Source organism: Myotis myotis, unplaced genomic scaffold (genome assembly GCF_014108235.1).
Source record: "Myotis myotis isolate mMyoMyo1 unplaced genomic scaffold, mMyoMyo1.p scaffold_m19_p_18, whole genome shotgun sequence".
NCBI lineage: Eukaryota > Metazoa > Chordata > Mammalia > Chiroptera > Vespertilionidae > Myotis > Myotis myotis.
The window spans coordinates 17,160,829-17,179,373 of NW_023416322.1; the positions used below are offsets into that span (position 1 = coordinate 17,160,829).

At 38.5% G+C, this 18,545-nt stretch overlaps 1 protein-coding gene across 1 annotated transcript in view; it reads right to left on the reverse strand.

Annotated features, from left to right (window-relative positions):
• Positions 1–18,545, reverse strand: part of HMCN1 (hemicentin 1) — a 377,912-nt gene that overhangs the window by 256,517 nt on the left and 102,850 nt on the right. The window contains exons 3-4 of the mRNA XM_036343707.1: positions 15,244–15,402; positions 14,183–14,305 (exon numbers count right to left, since the gene is read on the reverse strand). Coding sequence (XP_036199600.1) covers positions 14,183–14,305; positions 15,244–15,402 — 282 coding nt within the window. The remainder of the gene's footprint in view (positions 1–14,182; positions 14,306–15,243; positions 15,403–18,545) is intronic.

An 18,545-nucleotide genomic window follows, 5' to 3' on the forward strand; every position in this document is an offset into this window, starting at 1 on the left:
TCCCTGGGAGTATCTCCCATGTATACATGAGGCATACATGTTAATAAACTTTTGTTTGTTTTTCTCTTGTTAATCTATCTTTTGTTACAGAGTTCCAAGCTAAGAACTTAGAAGCCCTATACTTGAGGATGAAGTAAAATTTAGAAGGTAGAGTTTGGATTTTTATTTTGATTTTGGATAGGGGAGACTTGATCTTTCTCTATCTAGATTCCATTTTGAGAGATCAGGTGACTAATTCAACCTTGCATCCCTAGCACTCACAGCATAGAACCTTTTTATAAACTCATTCTGTGTGTGAAATGTGTTTAAATTTTTTTTTTTTTTTTTTAGAAAATGTCTTCATTGTTTTTATTTCTTTTAAAAATAGTACATACTCGAGAGAAACTAAGATGGTGGCATAGATAAACACCGGGAAATTTCTGCTTCCCACAACAATCGATAAATGCATCAGAAACACAAGGTGGACATCATCCAGAGCTACAGGAGGGCTGGCTGAGTGTAAATTCTACAACTAGAAGGAGAGAAAAGCACACTGCGAGCGGGAGGAGCTGCGGAGGTGGCGTGCAGAGGTACGGGGGCTCGCGCGCGCGCGGAAAGGGTCTGGCACCTGAGGACGCGGCTGTCTTTTTGAATCCGGAGGGAGACACAAGCTCCCGACGGCTCTGAAATCCGGTTCCGGGAAGTCTCTGGGGACCCAGGGCTCATACGGGGAGATACTGGACTGTGTGGCAGCGGGCGAGCTTGAGAGCAGCTTTCCCTCAGAGGTGCTTGCAGCCATTGCCGGGACACTGAGACTCGCGACTCCTTAGGGCAGGGCTGAGGCTCCGCCATAGCTGCTTTCTCAGCCCTTTGATTCCTTGAGACCCCGCCCCACCCAGGCTTCAGCAGAGGCTTTTGCATATGAATGCCCCGGCCATTTGCAACCTGTAATTACCTAACCGCAGCCCGGCCAGATAGACTCAGAGCTTCCAAGAGAAGGCCCAGGCCCCACAGCGGCTTGCATTGCTACACAGCTGAGCATCATCAGGGCAGCTGATTCTCGCTGCCAATTGCCCTGGAGGTCAATTCCTCCCAGTGATCCTACAACAACCAAGGCATAGCTACAACAAGACTGTGCACAAAGCCCACGAGGGGGTGCACCAAGAGTGTCCACCTCAGGTAACTGGGGAGGCTGAGCTACTGGGCCCTACAGGACACCTAGCACACAAAGCCACTCTATCAACACAGGGAAGCAACCAAAATGCGGAGACAAAGAAACAGGTCACAAATGGTAGAAATGGAGGAAAGCAAACGATTGGATATAGAGTTTAAGGCCACGGTTATAAGGTTTTTCAAGAATTTTATGGAAACCGCCGATAAATTTAATGAATCCCTCAATAAGTATAGGGAGACCATGGAGGACATGAAAAAGGACCAACGAGAAATTAAGCATACACTGACTGAAATAAAGAATAATTTACAGAGATCCAGCAGCAGAAAAGAGGATCCCAAGAATCAAGTCAAAGATTTGAAATACAAAGAAACAAAAAATACCCAACCGAAAAAGAAAAAAGAAAAGAGATTCCAAAAATATGAAGATAGTGTAAGGAACCTCTGGGACAACTTCAAGCGTACCAACATCAGAATTATAGGGGTACCAGAAGGAGAGAGAGGGCAAGATATTGAAAACCTTTTTGAAGAAATAATGACAGAAAACTTCCCCTACCTGGTGAAAGAAATGGACTTACAAGTCCAGGAAGCGCAGAGAACCCCAAACAAAAGGAATCCAAGGAGGACCACACCAAGACACATCATAATTAAAATGCCAAGAGCAAAAGATAAAGAGAGAATCTTAAAAGCAGCAAGAGAAAGACAGTCAGTTACCTACAAGGGAGTACCCATACGACTGTCAGCTGATTTCTCAACAGAAACCATGCAGGCCAGAAGAGAGTGGCAAGAAATATTCAAAGTGATGAATAGCAAGAACCTGCAACCAAGATTACTTTATCCAGCAAAGCTATCATTCAGAATAGAAGGTCAGATAAAGAGCTTCACGGATAAGAAAAAGCTAAAGGAGTTCATCACCACCAAACCAGCATTATATGAAATGCTGAAAGGTATTCTTTAAGAAGAGGAAGAAGAAAAAGGAACTCTTACCATTTGCCACAGCATGGATGGAACTTGAGAGCGGATAAATACCACAGGATCTCACTCATTTGTGGAATATAATGAACAACATAAGCTGATGAACAAGGACTGATCCAGAGACGGAGAGGCATTGATTGGACTGTCGGGACTTGGAGGGAAGGTAGGGGAGGGTGGGGGTAAGGGGGAAAGATCAACCAAAGGACTTATATGCAAGCATATAGGCCTAACCAATGGACATGGACAACGGGGGGGTGAGGGCATGAGCGGGGGTGGGGGGCGTGGGGGGTAGAGGGTAACGTGGGGACAAGGACACATATGTAATATCTTAATCAATAAAAATATATTAAAAAAAAAAATAGTACATACTCATTTTATAAATCAAGAAAACACATAAAAGAAAAAAATGTTAAAATGACCTATAGTTGTATTATTTAGTGGTTACCATCAACATATTTGGGTATGATTTTTCCATTCTTTTTCTAGAACTACACATATATATGTAAGTAAATTAATGTATTTTTAAAACTCCAACCTTACCAGATATATAATTTTATAAACACTACTTGAAGTAATAATGTTACTTGTTTTATTAATTTATTGTTTATATTTATTTTATTCACTACTCATGAGTTAACTTGTTAATTTAATAAATAGTATTTGAATAAACAGTGGCCAAATTTTCACAAATGAGTTCATTAATTCCTGAAAACTTTCTTCCTAGTTACAGAAGATTTTAATATTCAAATTTTAAATGGTTTAACCATACCGTACCTTTTTTCTAAGTTTATAATTTTAAAAAGATGATAAAATAATCCAACGATGATATTCTTAAAATAAATAAAGTATTTGTGCCTATTTAAAATTATAATCAAGAATTTTGAAAGGTTTCTTTTTATTTTCTCTTTATCCATTCACTCATACCAAAACTGTTTAAATTATGTAGTAAATGACCATATAGTACATTTTTTCTTCTGGGGTCTGTAGCAAGAAAGAAAAAAGTCATTTGTTATGTTTGTCACTAAGCCAAATCATAACCAAAATGTTACAAGGGAGCTCTCGAACGTAGCTCAGACCATCTCTCAAAAGGTTTTGCTTTTATAACCCTATTGCAATTGGCTCAGTCTAGGAATGTTTAAGAAAACCTGGAAAATATATGAAGCATGCATTCTGTTTCTATTTATTTACCGGTGGTCATAAGGAAGTTTCGTAAGTAAAACTTCCCTTATTTGACTCTTAACTCTCTCATCTCCTTTTTGCTATTGAAGAATAAGAAGCAAAAATTACACTGTCATTGATTAATGTTTTTACTTATTTTGAACCAAGCATAAATAAGGATAAATAAGGATATTATTTTGGCTTTTGCAAAGGATATGCAACTAATATCATCACGATACTGCTTATACTTCAATAGATAAGCCTAATGTTTTCAAAGTTGACTGTTGGTTCCTATCATGTAGAAACACTGAAAATAAGGTCTTGAGTTTTCTTCACTCTTTATGTATGAAATCCTTTAAACTTCTTTAAAAAAAATTCATGTATTCACCAAAGAATGTCTTTAATTGACAATTATTTCTGGCAAAGGTACAAGCCAAATCTTTTCTTGCAACTTCAAAATAATACTTATCTACTGTGTGTAGTACAAAAGTTCTGACTTTTTCTTTCATATGAATAGTAATTACATAATAGAACTCCTGCATAAGTAATTAAGAGAAGAAAATTAGAAAATTATATGAACTCTTCTAAGTCTAGGGATTAACAGCAGCCAATTTCCTTGGGCTAAATTATCAAATTATCATTATTAAGAGAAAATACTAGCAGTAGGCACCTCTGTATCTAGAAAAAAAGATGTAGTAACCAGACCTCTTTCTTTTTCCCCCTTTTGTGGTAGATAAAAGACTAACCTTTGATATCTTGGGCACACAATCTCTTAGACCAACGGTTCTCAACCTGTGGGTCGCGATCCCTTTGGGGGTCGAATGACCCTTTCATAGGGGTCGCCTAAGACCATCAGAAAACACATATGTAATTACATATTGTGCCCTAACCAGTTTGGCTCAGTGGATCGAGCATCAGCCTGCGGACTCAAGGGTCCCAGGTTCGATTCTGGTCAAGGACATGTACCTTGGTTGCGGTCACATCCCCAGTAGGGAGTGTGCAGGAGGCAGCTGATCGATGTTTCTAACTATCTATCTCTCTCCCTTACTCTCTGTAAAAAAAGTCAATAAAATCTATATATATATAAAATTACATATTGTTTTTGTAATTAATCACTATGCTTTAATTATGTTCAATTTGTAACAATGAAATTGGGGGTCACCACAACATGAGGAACTGTATTAAAGGGTCGCAGCATTAGGAAGGTTGAGAACCACTTTCTTAGATGGATTGACCAACTAGCCTAAATATTCAAGAAGGTTTGCAGAAAGAAGAAACTAAGATTGCAAAATTCTTCTTCCCAAGATTCAAAATTAGATCCTGTTCAAAATACTTTGAACACATGATCTCACACACAAAATATCTTATTGTATGTGTTCCTAATAATTCCTAGATTCGATTATTGAAATGTAATTGCCTTCTTTTCAATGATTTTAAATCTTTGCAAAATACCAATACAATATCTTTTGAAACAACAGCTATAGAACCTTTTAAATGTGTTAGTTCTCTTGTTCTCTCTGAATTCTGGTAAGATCAGATATACTCTGGCGTGTGTGCATGGGGGAGGAGTTTGGAGAGAGAGAGAGAGAGAGAGAGAGAGAGAGAGAGAGAGAGAGAGAGAGAGAGAGAGAGAGAGAGAAGAGAGAATATGGGAGGGGAGTTAAGGGGGAGAGGAAGGATTAGTAGAGAGAGATGCTTATTAATTGACCCTGAATATATGCTTTCTATAAACAACAACAAAACTTTAAAAGGAATCTTTAAAATTTAAATAGATAAAGTATGAAAGGAAATATCCAAATAGTTGATGCCCTGTGAAAATGGCTCAGTAGAATTTTATTTGCTTCAACACTGAGGATTTTCTTGCGTTCCTTTGTGGCTCTCAGTGGGTTAACTCTAAGAGATCATGGTCAGGGACTTCAGTGGTAAACTAGTTGTTTCAGTTTTAATGATCAAGCATTGGGACATTTTTCTTTCAATTCAAATCTTTAGTTTCCATCACACTCCAGTAAAAATAAAGACCAGCTCTCTAAACGGGGGGAAAAGATCAGCTCTTGCAAGCCAGTGCCAGTTTGACTGAATTTTTTGTAAAGACTTTGAGACTGACATTACAGCTGACATCTCACACCCAAAATCAGTATTTTATTTCAGTTTCTAATCAAAATAAAGTCAGCTAAGTAAACAGGTTTATTGCTTTTACTTTTTGTTTCGTCCTGTTGAATGCATGTAACCTATTGGCTAACATCTGCTCTTCAATAACATCTCTTTCTTTTCTTTTTGCTTTTCTCTTAAGAAGCATTCTTCTAGTCATTTAGATAAGCTTCCTTCTCCTTTCCCTCTGCATTTTTCTGAAATTCTTACACAAATAATATAGGGATCACATAATATGATTGTCTCATGATGGATTGTGGGACCACACTTTCATATTGAAACTTACATTTCAAAGACTGTCAAACTACAGCGGGAAGGCCGGGGAGGGTTGGGGGGGTGGGTAAGAGATCAACCGAAGGACTTGTATGCATGCATATAAGCACAACCCATGGACACGAGACACTGGGGGGTATGGGAGGCTAAGGGAAGGTCAAGGGGAGAAAAAAAAAAAAGGAGACATATGTGATACTCTTTGTAATACTTTAAGCAATAAAACAATTAAAAAAATAAAAATAAAAATAATGACAAAGGCAGTGAGTTTTGTTTTGTAGATCTAACCCCTATTGCCTTCGCCGAATGTACTGCCACCGTTTGTAACTACTGCTTCAAATAGTCCCTAGAGCTAATGCATGCAACGAGGAAATGGAAGATGGCCATTCTCATTTTTAGAAAGTTTCTCTTTTTAAACAATGCATTCCCCACTCACGACCGTTTCATACTGCAGAGGGCTCTGCTGGACTCAGTATTCTTTGCCTAAATGAGGCACTATTGAGGAGAATCATCCTTCTTTATCTTCACTTGCAAGGAATATTATGTACTTTGCACACTATAAATGTCATTTTGAAAAAGCGTTCACAGTCTCATAGACCTATGAGCAACAAATAATTTTTTAAACAATAAATTATGTTGTTTTTTTCTAGACAAATGGAAACATGCAGTACACATGGCTTTGTTTAACCACATCAGTGACCTATAAATCACTCCCAGGTGTCTTGGGATGATAAGGAAACTGTGTGACGGGAACAACAGAGTTCCCATCACACACGCATGAGGATAGCATGTCCTTCTTAGCATAATAATACAAAAGAAAGCATTCCACTGGAACGAAGGTAAGTGGTCCTTTATAGGTGTGTTTGTGGGTACAGAGACATCCCTAATATTTTCAAGTCTGAGCTCGGCGCTCTCTGCCTCACTTTCAACATTTCATTCGGTGAATCGGAAGAAGGACTAAGTGGAAACATTTACACATTGTCCTCACGCATTTCCTGTAGCGTTCTACAATGTCATAAATATCTCTGATCCACTTTCAAATTTCAGAGGAAACACCGGCTTCTCCTCATTTTCAAGGTCAGGGGTAAGGTTACATTTTTGAAATAATGTCTGGAGTGAAACTCAGAACAAGGGAAAACATAATGGCAGATACCTCATTTCAGAGCACTCAGTGCTCAAAACCCCGGGTCTCAGAGATTCATTAAGCCCATATGCAGACAACTCTGGGTTCAAATTCCAGTCCCAAGTGGCTGTTGGCCAGAATAGCAGGAAGGGACCGTGTCAAATTCATACTCCAGCAAAGTTTACAGACTTTTTAATATCAGTACTGACTCCAACGAAAATGAGTCTAAAACTAGCAAGAGCAATACATCCAGTAATCTAATGTATGCAGCTTTCAGTTACTAGGTTGTTAGTATTTTCCACGGATTGGCCACAAGACGGTCGGCCAGGTCACTTCCATTTCCTGGGTTTTAGCTACTTCCTCTGAAATATCTACTGAATTCGACTCTCCCTTTCCCATTGGCATTCAATCCTTTAGTGGAAGAAAAAGATGTTTTCTTTATCTTACAGTATTCAGTTCTGTTCAGACGGAAGGTTCCTCGGCTGTCTTCCTCCAGAAGAACTCCATGGACCTGTCCCTTGCTCAGCTCCAGGATGCGTCTCAGGTGCAATCACCTTCATCCTCTTCCCAGCAGGGCACCCGGCGGGGTGGGGGGCCTGTCTCCTTCCCTCTCCTCTAGTTAGCTGCACTGACACATGCACACCCAGGAGGACTCACAGGGGCGTGGGATTTACTTCCCATAGAGTACATGTTATCTTTTTGTTATTATTACTATTAGTGCTTTATAGGTCAGTAATATGGTTAAGAGAAGTTGTGTGTACATTATGCTTCCATTTGTTTAGAAAAAAGTACATACTTAGTTTATTGTTTAAAAACTTAAAAAAAAACACACAAAGCAGCCTCTTTAATAAATAGTGCTGGGAAATTTGGTCAGATACATGCAAAAAATGAAACTAGATCACCAACCTATACCATACACAAAAACAAACTCAAAATGGCTAAAGTACTTGAACATAAGACGGGAAACCATAAAAATCCTACAAGACTCCATAGCAGCAAAATTGCAGACATATGTCGTAGCAATATCTTTACAGACACAGATCCTAGGGCAAGAGAGACTAAGGAGAAAATAAACAAATGGGATCACATCAAAATAAAAAGTTTCTGCACAGCAAAAGAAACCATCAACAAAACAAGAAAGCCCACTGCATGGGAGAACATATTTGCCAATGTTATCTCCGATAAGGGTTTAATCTCCAACATTTACAGGGAACTCATACAACTCAACAAAAGGAAAATAAACAATCCAATCAAAAAATGGGCAAAGGACCTAAATAGAATCTTTTTGAAAGAGGACACTCAGGAAGCCAAGAGACACATGAAAACATGCTCAAAGTCACTAATCATCCAAGAGATGCAAATCAAAACGACATTGAGGTACCACCTCACACCTGTCAGAATGGCTATCATCAACAAATCAACAAATGACAAGTGCTGGAGAGGATGCGGAGAAAAAGGAACCCTCCTTCACTGCTGGTGGGAATGCAGACTGGTGCAGCCACTGTGGAAAACAGTACGGAGTTTCCTCAAAAATTTAAAAATGGAACTGCCATTTGACCCAGTAATACCACTTCTAGGAATATATCCCAAGAAAACAGAAATACCAATCAGAAAGGATATATGCACCCCTATGTTCATAGCAGCACAATTTACCATAGCCAAGATTTGGAAACAGCCTAAATGCCCATCAACAGATAAGTGGATTAGAAAACTATGGTACATCTACACAATGGAATACTATGCTGCTGCAAAAAAGAAGGAATTCTTACCATTTGCAGCAGCATGGATGGAACTGAAGAGCATTATGCTAAGTGAAATAAGCCATGAAGTAAAAGAAAAACACCACATGATCTCACTCATTTATGGATAATAAAGAACGTTATAACTGATGAACAAAAAGATAGATACAGAGGCAGAAAAGCATTGGACAGACTGTCAAATTACAGTGGGAAGGCTGGGGAGTGTTGGGGTGGGGGGGAGGGTAAGAGATCAACCAAAGGACTTGTATGCATGCATATAAGCACAACCAATGGACACAAGACACTGGGGAGATGGGGTGGGGGCATGTGCCAGGGGGTAGGGGAGGCCAGGATAAGGTCAATGGGGGGAAAAAAGAGACATATGTACTACTATCTGTAATACTTTAAACAATAAAATAAAAATTTTAAAAAAGGAACAGCAAATTTTTATGAGTTAATTGTAAGTTTATTAAATGTTCTAAAGATATATGATGTCTTTTTAAATAAAGAAACAGTTTGCTCTGCAAAAAAAAAAAAAAAAAAAAAAAAAAAACCACACAAAAAAGAAAAAAAAAACTTATTTATTGCCAATAGGCCTATAAGAATTCAAGGAATGTACTCAGCCTCATGTCTGAAACATAATAAGCATTCTGTACGGGTTACCTACATATGACTAGAATCATTGTGATCATCTCAGAATAAGCAGTTAAAACTTTTTTCCTTTTTAGTGGTTTTGCTGTGATGTGAAAATGGGAAATTATAAAAATTTGAGAATCTTACAAAGTATTAGTTCTGAGTCCATTCTCCCTTAGGCATTTATTTCTAAAGGGAAGGGGGGCTCACTGCCGGAAGCCGGTCCATCCTTGCTGCTTGACACAGTCGCTGCAGGAAAGAAACATCTGCACAGCATATGTTTCAAGGGACCTGGCGTATATGGCATACTGTTCTTAATATGTTTGCTCCCCTTAGCGCTATGTGTTTTAACCAAGGTCACCTCTCCGAGAAAGGTTGTTTCCCCAGGTAGGGATTTTTCCCTGAAGTTAGGGAGGGGATAAAACCCCTTAACTAAGTGCCAGGAAAGTAGTTAATCACTTTAACTACAAAAAATCATGCTTAAACTACATAATCTTTACTCCCTGGAATGGAGATAAGAAACACCCTAACCTTTGCAATAGAAATTGACAGGATTAAAATCAACTGGTATAAATACGGATGTAACAAGACAATAAACACCAGAACTTGGCTAGAGATCCTGGCTAGGCTGCTGATCAACTGAACGCTGTCTCTGTGTCATTCCTTCTTCGCCGACTCCGTCCACACCTTTGGGGACCCCTGGACCTGCTGGGGTTGGACCCCAGCGGCTCACAAAATACTCCTCTCCTTCTGAGCCTTTCACAGGGCCTGCACTCCATGCAGAACTATCTGTGTCCTCCTTGGGAGATGAGCCATTCCTGTTCTAAGAGACTCCAAGCTGGGTGATTTCCATATTCTCCAGACTATAAGAGTTTACTACACCTACTAGTATTCTTTATTTAATCTTCACAACAGTCCTATGAGTCAACTAATACACTTTTTTTTCACATAAAGAAACAGTTGCAGAGAAGTTAAATAACGTTGAGTAAAGTTATTCAACTAGCTAATGACAAAGAGATCATTCAAACCCAGGTCTCCTTGATGCTAAAGCCCCAGTGTTTCCTATTACAGCATGCAGTCTTTGGCCATCTCATCAGAAAGGGACACTAAATACATATTTCTTTGTTTTAGGGGAAATTCTAAAAACATGGCTGGAATCTTTTGACTAGCATGTATCACTAAATAAAAGTGATGGCAGTTCATATTCACTGATATGTTCTAAACACAACAACCATATGAAGTAGTTACTATCGTCCTCCCCATTTTACAGATGAGGAAACTGAGACAGAAAAGCAAGTAACCTGACTACGGTCATACGGCTGGAATGTGCGCCATGGCCCCAGAGTCTGGGGTCTTCACTTCTACACATGCTGCTTGGGTTGGATATTTCCATTTTGCTTCTCCAGATTTGTTCTCTACCCTTCTCCATCAGGCTCTCTGGGAAGAGGGCCTTTATGGAATCCCTCAACAGGGCTCCTTGGTCTTTCACCCTCCAGTTGGATTGGGGGAATGGAAGTCACCAGGAATGAGAAACGATGAAGACTTAGTCGGTAATGGAGCTTTGTCTTACTGTCTTTTCCCAAGAATATAACATCTGTGAGCAACTCTGAGATTCCAAACTTGGACTTTTAATGTCCAAAGGAAGCATTAATTAGATCCACTGACAATCACCCAATTTACAAAGAAATGGAGGAGTAGGACTGTTTAGTTCTGTTTTCATCTTCAAAGGTGAACTGTTTAAGTACATCCTTGAGATGAGTCTTAACTTGTGTTTCTAAAATGTAATACTGTACAATGATTTATAGACTACTCACGCTTGGCCAACTAATTTCTTTACTTTGGTTTCCCTTTTATGTTAAAGAGAGATGAAAGATACATAGGTCTTCTACTTAATCATTATTTAAAAGAGAAAAAAAAAACAGACAGGAAAAACTTTAAGTTAGCTCAAGAGAGTTGATAAAAAAATATACCTCACTAGAGGTTGGGAAATTGATGAACTAGGTTAAGAGGGGAAAACACAATTCTCTCCAGTATTATGAAAAATTGCTTTTGAGTAAAATGAAAGGACTCAGTATGTGTGTGGCTTCCCTTAAGTTCAGTGTCTATTAAATATGCAGATATCTCAATAGCATCTAGTTTCCCTAGAGTTTATAACGTTTATATAATAGGAATATTTGGAACAATGAGAAAAGAAAAATGGCTAAATTATACACTAAAAGCTTTAAAAATCCATTTTTAGCACTGTCACTCTGCTTTTCCTTAGCAAAATCTTTCACCATGGTGGCTTTCTGTAGGAACATACTGGTTTATACAGTTCCAGTAACCCCTCTGTAATACCTTTTCCTCACTCACAAGAAAAAAGAAACCATCTCTCCAGCATCTTCCCAGACTCTCCCACTCAAATTTATTTCCCAGCACCAGCCAGCCATCTGGTTTCTAACGAACACAGGGGCCCATTTTCCCCATTTGAAAGCAAAATAACATTAAAACGATTGTAATAATACTAGTTAACATTTATTAGCCACTTACCCCGCACCAGTCCCCGTGTGAAACATTTCACATGCATTATCTTATTTAATCTCAGAACTTTCTAACATGGATAGTTCTATTATTCCCATTTTACAAACAAGGAAACTGGGGCTTAGAGAGACCATGTCACAAAGAAATACAGAATTTTATCAGTTAGGATGCATTTATCTTTGGGTCACTGAATGCTCAACTCTAACTGGCTTAAGCAAAAAGACCATTTCCTTAATTTTGGAGACAGCAGTAGGACGGGTTCAAATGCTAACTTAATCCAAAGGTTTTGGATGTTCATAGCTCTCTCTTCCCCCTTGTATTTGTTTCATGCCTAACTTGGATGGACACGCCTGCATCAGATCTGGGATTCATATCCATGTGGGACAATATCTGGAAGACGAGAACTTGTGCAAGACACCCTTAGCTAAATTCCCCTTGAGTCCCAGTGGGCTAAAGTAGATGAGATCATCTCTCCTGAACCAATTGGCAAGGGCGTTGGAATGGCTACGATTGGTAGATAAATTAACAGCCCATCCCCACTGGCATCAAGCTCCACTTTATAAAAATGGGCAATTTTAGCAATGCTTCTCTCTAGTCCTATTCTGCCTAAGCTAAGTTTAAAGATCAGAATGCCAGTTAAGGATGCGGGAGAGAAACTATTAACAAACTAGTGGGTTAAATTTCTCTAATACATCTATAAAGTTTTTTTTGCAATATATACTACGTTTTTATAAACTGTTATTCTTGGAAATTGTTAAAAATTATTAGGTCTATAAAAATTGTGCACTGGGCCACTTATTTAATAAATAAGGCATTTTCTCTGTTTAAGGCAACAACAATATTTTCAATTTTGTGCAAGCCAATCTCCCTAGGTATATGGATATAAGTGTAGTTATATTCACAGAATATACCATGGTATTTTCCAGCTACGGGACCCTAATAAAGTCTATGGTTCTCCCTTAAAGTTACACCCAATTTATACTGGGAATCTCCCAACTGTGCTTGACTGCTCACAGATTCAAACAACTATTCTTCCAAACGCCCTGGTGCTGGCCAGGTCTCTTTCCACCACTTCTCTTCCCTAGTATCTCTGCTGGGAACCACCATGTCCACTGGGCGTGACATCCTCTGCTGGCTCCAACCCCCATGTGTCTGTGCTGAACACACTGCCACCTCCAACTAAGAGCCTCACAACACCCTAGTGGGCGTGGTCCTCCCTGATGGGAGGCAGAATGGCACGCTTCCTCACTTACACCCTACTCTGGGCTCACAATATTGACTGTACTGCAGGGGCTTGCACAAGCTGAGATGAAAAACAACTGCAACCAGTGTCCTGTCCCTCATTAAGGTCAGTCACACTCTGTGGGATGGGACAGGAAACTCAGTTCCTGAGAGAGTCCTGTGCTCTTCCCCAACTCTTTTCTTCCCAGGCTCCCAAATTCTCATGCAAATGTTTATACAAATCACTGCCAAGGCCTTCCCACAGGAGTTGTCAGACCCTGCCCAGGCATCTCTGATCTCTACAGTGGACACAGTAGGGACTCAAGCCATAACCCTCTCTGAGGCTGTTTCTTCCAAGAAAAAAAAAAAATTTAGACTAAAGTAACCTTCCAGGTTTGTATATTATCTGTTGATTAAAAAATATTTTTTGCTAGATTGTTTATTCTAGAAATTTGCAATGTCTTATCATGATGAGATAAGAAGTCTTTAGCTGTAAGTGGACTACTGAACCATTTCATTAGAGCACAAAGGAGTCTGCCATGAAGTTAATAGAATGAATGTTGATACAGTGACCATATCAATCAATTGTGAGTTATGCCTACATAAAACCTTATCTTTACAGTGCCATGTTCCTAGAAACTTAAGGGGGAGCCAAATAAATACTTTTTTTTTTATCACAAGGAAGCAAAGGAAAAGTGACAAAAAGGGAAAAAATTAGGACAATTAGACATATCTCTAACACTTTTTTTAAGAAAATACCAAGATTTTCATCATATGCAAGTTACAGATTTTATTACCAAAAATATTTTTAGAAGACTAGTTTGTAGTTACAGTTTTTACTTTTAATCTTAGAGATCAAACTTCTTTAGAATTTTGCTCAATAACCAACTTTTTTCAGTAAACAGGAAAGCCTCATTTTACCAGTTATCCAAAAACTGTGCATCAGAAATATGAATTGACCTTTGGAATCAAAAAGAACTACAAAAATGTTCAAATCCCACTAAGTACATTTTAAATATATTTATGCTTAAATCTAAATAAGTTGACAGTATAGTATAATACAACCTAGAAATTAATACTAGATAAATCTCCACATTGGTGTAATGCCTTTATTGACCGATGGCCTAGGAAAATAAAACCTTTTTGTTCAAATTGGTTTTGGAATCAAATCTGTCACAATCAGGTTGGCCTAGCTGATGTTGGTAAAGTACCTTATAATTAAGTAGACCCACTTTATGACACTCACCTCATTAACCTGCTTTTTGTCCAGGTGGAACACTTGACCAGAACTTGTGGAGGCAATTTCTTCATAGACTTTGTATCCAATATGGCTTCGATCATCGCAATCTCCAGTGAGTACAAATACCACCTTTGATTTTTTTAAAAAAGAAGACAATTTAAAGGGTTTTCAGAAATCAATATACATTTATTGAGCACCTCTTATGCGTTAACATACTGCTAAACAAGTGGAATATATAACACATATATTTATATATTCCTCCTTATATCCGTACACTTGGCAAAGTTCTTCTTACTAAACAGATGAAGCTTATTTTGTCATCCTTGTATCCAAACAGGCATGTGACTTGCTTTGGCCAGTACCACAGGCAAAAGGGACATTCTATCAGTTTTGAGCCTACACTCAAGAAGCCCTAGGTATTTCTACTTGATTTCTAGTGTTTCTGTCTTGTCCATGAGAAGAGCATACTATATCAGCTTGCTTACTGGTCTTAGATAAGAGAATGAGAAGCTGGTGAGGCAGAGTTAAGGTACCCCAGATATAAGCCTATATAAGCCAAACGCAAACTATCCCCAGACATACAAGTGGGCAAGTCTAGCCAAGCTCACCTGAGCTCTGCTAACATGTGAGAAATAAATGCTTGTTGTATTAAGCTACTGATAGTGAGAAATGCTTGTTACACAGCAGTAGCTAACTGATACAATTAGGAACTCTAACTCTGACAAGATTCCACATAGGAGATGACAACTGAAATAAAGGCCTTTTGTGCTGGTCTATGTTTTTCTCAGTTATAAGGACACAATGGTAACAAGTACCTTAATTAATCCCCAAATCATTTCTTCTCTGTATAAAAACAACAAGACATTCATCTACTTTGTACAAATGTCACATATCCACTTGTACACGTAAATTAAATGATACATACATATTGGAGTACACAAACATGGATTAACAGTTGTAATGATTGACATTGACACACACGATCAAAGCAGAGAGACACGCTCTCGCATGCTGTGTTCCTTACAGCTGTATTCAGATGGAACGTCCAGGGGTTGCTTCCCACTCACCTGTGACTGTTTCTGTTGGATAAGCTGCAGAACCTCATGAGTGAGCCGATAATCCTTGGACCGTGCATCAGTGAAAACATAGATGAAAGAACCAGGAAGAGAAATTTCCAAGGCAATTTTTATAGCTCCAATACTCATTTCCGGACAATCACCACCACCCTGTTGAGAAGCAGAGAGGAGAAAAAAAAATGCAATTATTTCAGAAGCAGAAAAGAAAGGGAGGTTTTAGTTATGACAGGTGGCCTTAGGAGCTCTAGAACTAAACAAGCTCTCTTCACTTTGATTTTCTGACAGTTTGCTATGGGATTAGACACTTTGTATATGAGAAAATACAAAAGATATAATGTGATGTGAACATGAAAAAAACTGCACTTATAAATAAATTCTAAATTCACCCAAAATACAGAAAATAATGGAACTATTATATATTTTTATTGAATTTATTGAGGTGACATTGGTTAATAAAATTATATGTTTAGGTGTATAATTCTATAATACGTTATCTATACATTGCATTGTTTACCACCCAAAGTCAAATCTTCTTCCATCACCATATATGTATTTGACTCCTTTTACTTCCCAGCCCCCTTCCTTTTGTCTGTGTCTATGAGTTTTCCTTGGTCTTGTTTGTTCCTTTGTTGCTTTCAGCTTTATATCCCACATATTAGTAAAATCATATGGCTCATTACTTCTTTGGTTTGACTTATTTTGCTGAGCATGCCTACAGCCATACCACCCTAAACACACCTGATCTCTTCTGTTATATATTTTTAGCTAAATGTGATGCACTCTCCCATTCTTTCATGACTATTTAACATGTCACCTCTTTTCTTATATCTCCTCACTCTTACTTCATGACCTTGCTTCTATTTTCCTGAGGAAATGGAAGCAATCAGAAGAGAACTTTCATAAACTCCTGCTGCGATTCCTATGAACCTACTTGCATAGCAGCCACATGCCCTGCCTTCACACGAAGGAAGGTAAGGCTGAGTACTCACCTGTGTCTAATCAAGGACATGGCCCCTGTGGCTGTCTCCTCTCTCTACTCCAGCACCAAACCATTCATCTTTACTGCATCCTTCCTACCAGCAAACAAACATACTAGTATATCTCCCATCCCCCAAGGTTTTGCTCAAATATTACCTATCACAGAAGCCTCCCATGACCACCTTATCTAAAATACACCCTCTGTGTCATTGTTTTCACTCTGCTTCATTTTCCTACTAACACATGATCTCTGAGTTTTATTTACTTTTTCTTTTTTTAAAATATTTTTATTGGTTTCAGAGAGGAAGGGAGAGGGAGAAAGAGATAGAAACATCAATGATGAGGGAGAATCATTGATCAGCTACCTCCTGCACACCCCACTGGAGATGGAGCCCGAAACCCGGGGATGTGCCCTGACAGGGAATAGAACTGCGACCTCCTAGTTCATGGGTTGGTGCTCAACCATTGAGCCACACCAGCCGGGCTGCTTTAAGTATTGAAACCAACCTTATTCTCCTGAACAGAAAGCACCTCTTTGAAACCCTGAACCTCATAAACATGATATTTAATATTGGTTACCACCAGAAGGAAAGAGTGTGGTGAGCAGACACAGCTGTAACTCCACAGAGAATTTCACAAATATAATTATAAACGAAAGGCATTCCTTATATTCCTGGAACTTTTTTATATCTTATTCTAAAAAAAATAACTCTTTGACTTTTATGAAAGAACTACCACAAAGTCTCAAAGCAGCCAGAATATGGGGGAATGTCAACTCACAAGGAAACATGTTGACCCACACATGTCAGAAACCCGCCCTGTGGCTGTGCTTACACCTCCCTTAGGAGTGGTCTGTGTTGCTTATTCATTTTTTTCCCAGCTGAGGAAATGAGTATACTCTTTACAATAAAAATGAGTATTCTGCCCTGAATTTCACATTTGCAGTCACAGATTATATTATAACCTTGTGGATTATAAATTATTCTCGGAACTAAAACTCTTCTCTTCCCAAAGTATCTTTAAATAATTACCTTTCTGCTTATAGTGGTTAGTTGTTATCTAAGAATTAAAACTAAATGTTAACGAGTAATTCATATCTTAGTGAGACTATTTGTCTCTCTCACTGTTGATATGGATTTCTGGGGGGGGAAAAGAGTGTGGGTTTTGTTTTTTTTTTCTCAAAAGAAGTTAACATACAACATTACATTCTTATAAAAGCTCCCTATGTGATACTTCAGTTTCATTTTGTAATCATTTAAAATCATAAAATCATAAAGAATCTGTGCTGTCTAACACAGTAGCCACTAACTAGCCTCATGTGGCTGCTGAGCATTGAAACTGAGGAACTAAACATTTTATTTTAATTAATGAAAATTTAAAAACATAAAAAGTACTAGTTTTTTATATTAATGGTGTTGAAATTATGTTTTAGATATAATGGGTTCAATAGAGCATTAAAGTTAATTTCAACTGCTTTTTAAAATTGCATATGCGGCTCACATTGTCTTTTTTGTTGGCCAGCACTGCTTTCGGATGATCCGTTTGGTTTAGTGATGTCGACTCCCTTCTAGACTGTTATTTGTCAAGTTGTTGCTTTGATCTGAAAGTCTTCCATGAACTTTGTTTCCTGGCAAAAGTTATTAGAAACCAAGTTCAGGTTGCTTCCATTTATTAAGGTCAGGAATCAAGCTGCAAGCTACTCCAAAAACCTATAAATTATTCACTTTTGTTTAATTACATATACACAAACTGTATCCAAAAGTTCGGACCTGTTTATAAATTATAAATGTAGCTTGTCAGAGGCTGCAAAAGCAGAGGGAGAACAACTCTCCTTCCTCTGGATGCCCACAGAGTATCGGTCGTTCTTCCACTGTAGCACTTGCCGAGTTGTATTATCATTTATCTGTTTCCTCCCCCCAGATCTTGGGTTCCCCGAGGAAATCCAGTAAGTGTTCCATTAGCTGTTTGGTGAATGAACGGACAAATTAATGAACAGTGAGTAAATGAGTGAATGGGATCGTACCAAACAATCTAGGCTCATCTGCTGTATTCAGGCTGAGTGTAACTCAATCTTAGCCCATCTCCTTTCAAGTTATATAATTCCAGGTATAAGTACAAGTCCCTAAGGTACATAGTACTGCCCCATGTCCCATTTATCTTTAATCTATTCCCCTTCTCTCTTTTCCCTCCTGTAGCCTCTCTTCCCTCCCCCTCTCTCTTTCTCTCTCTTTCCCTCTCTCTCTCTCTCTCTTTCCCTCTCTCTCCTCTCTCTCCTCTCTCTCCTCTCTCTCCTCTCTCTCCTCTCTCTCCTCTCT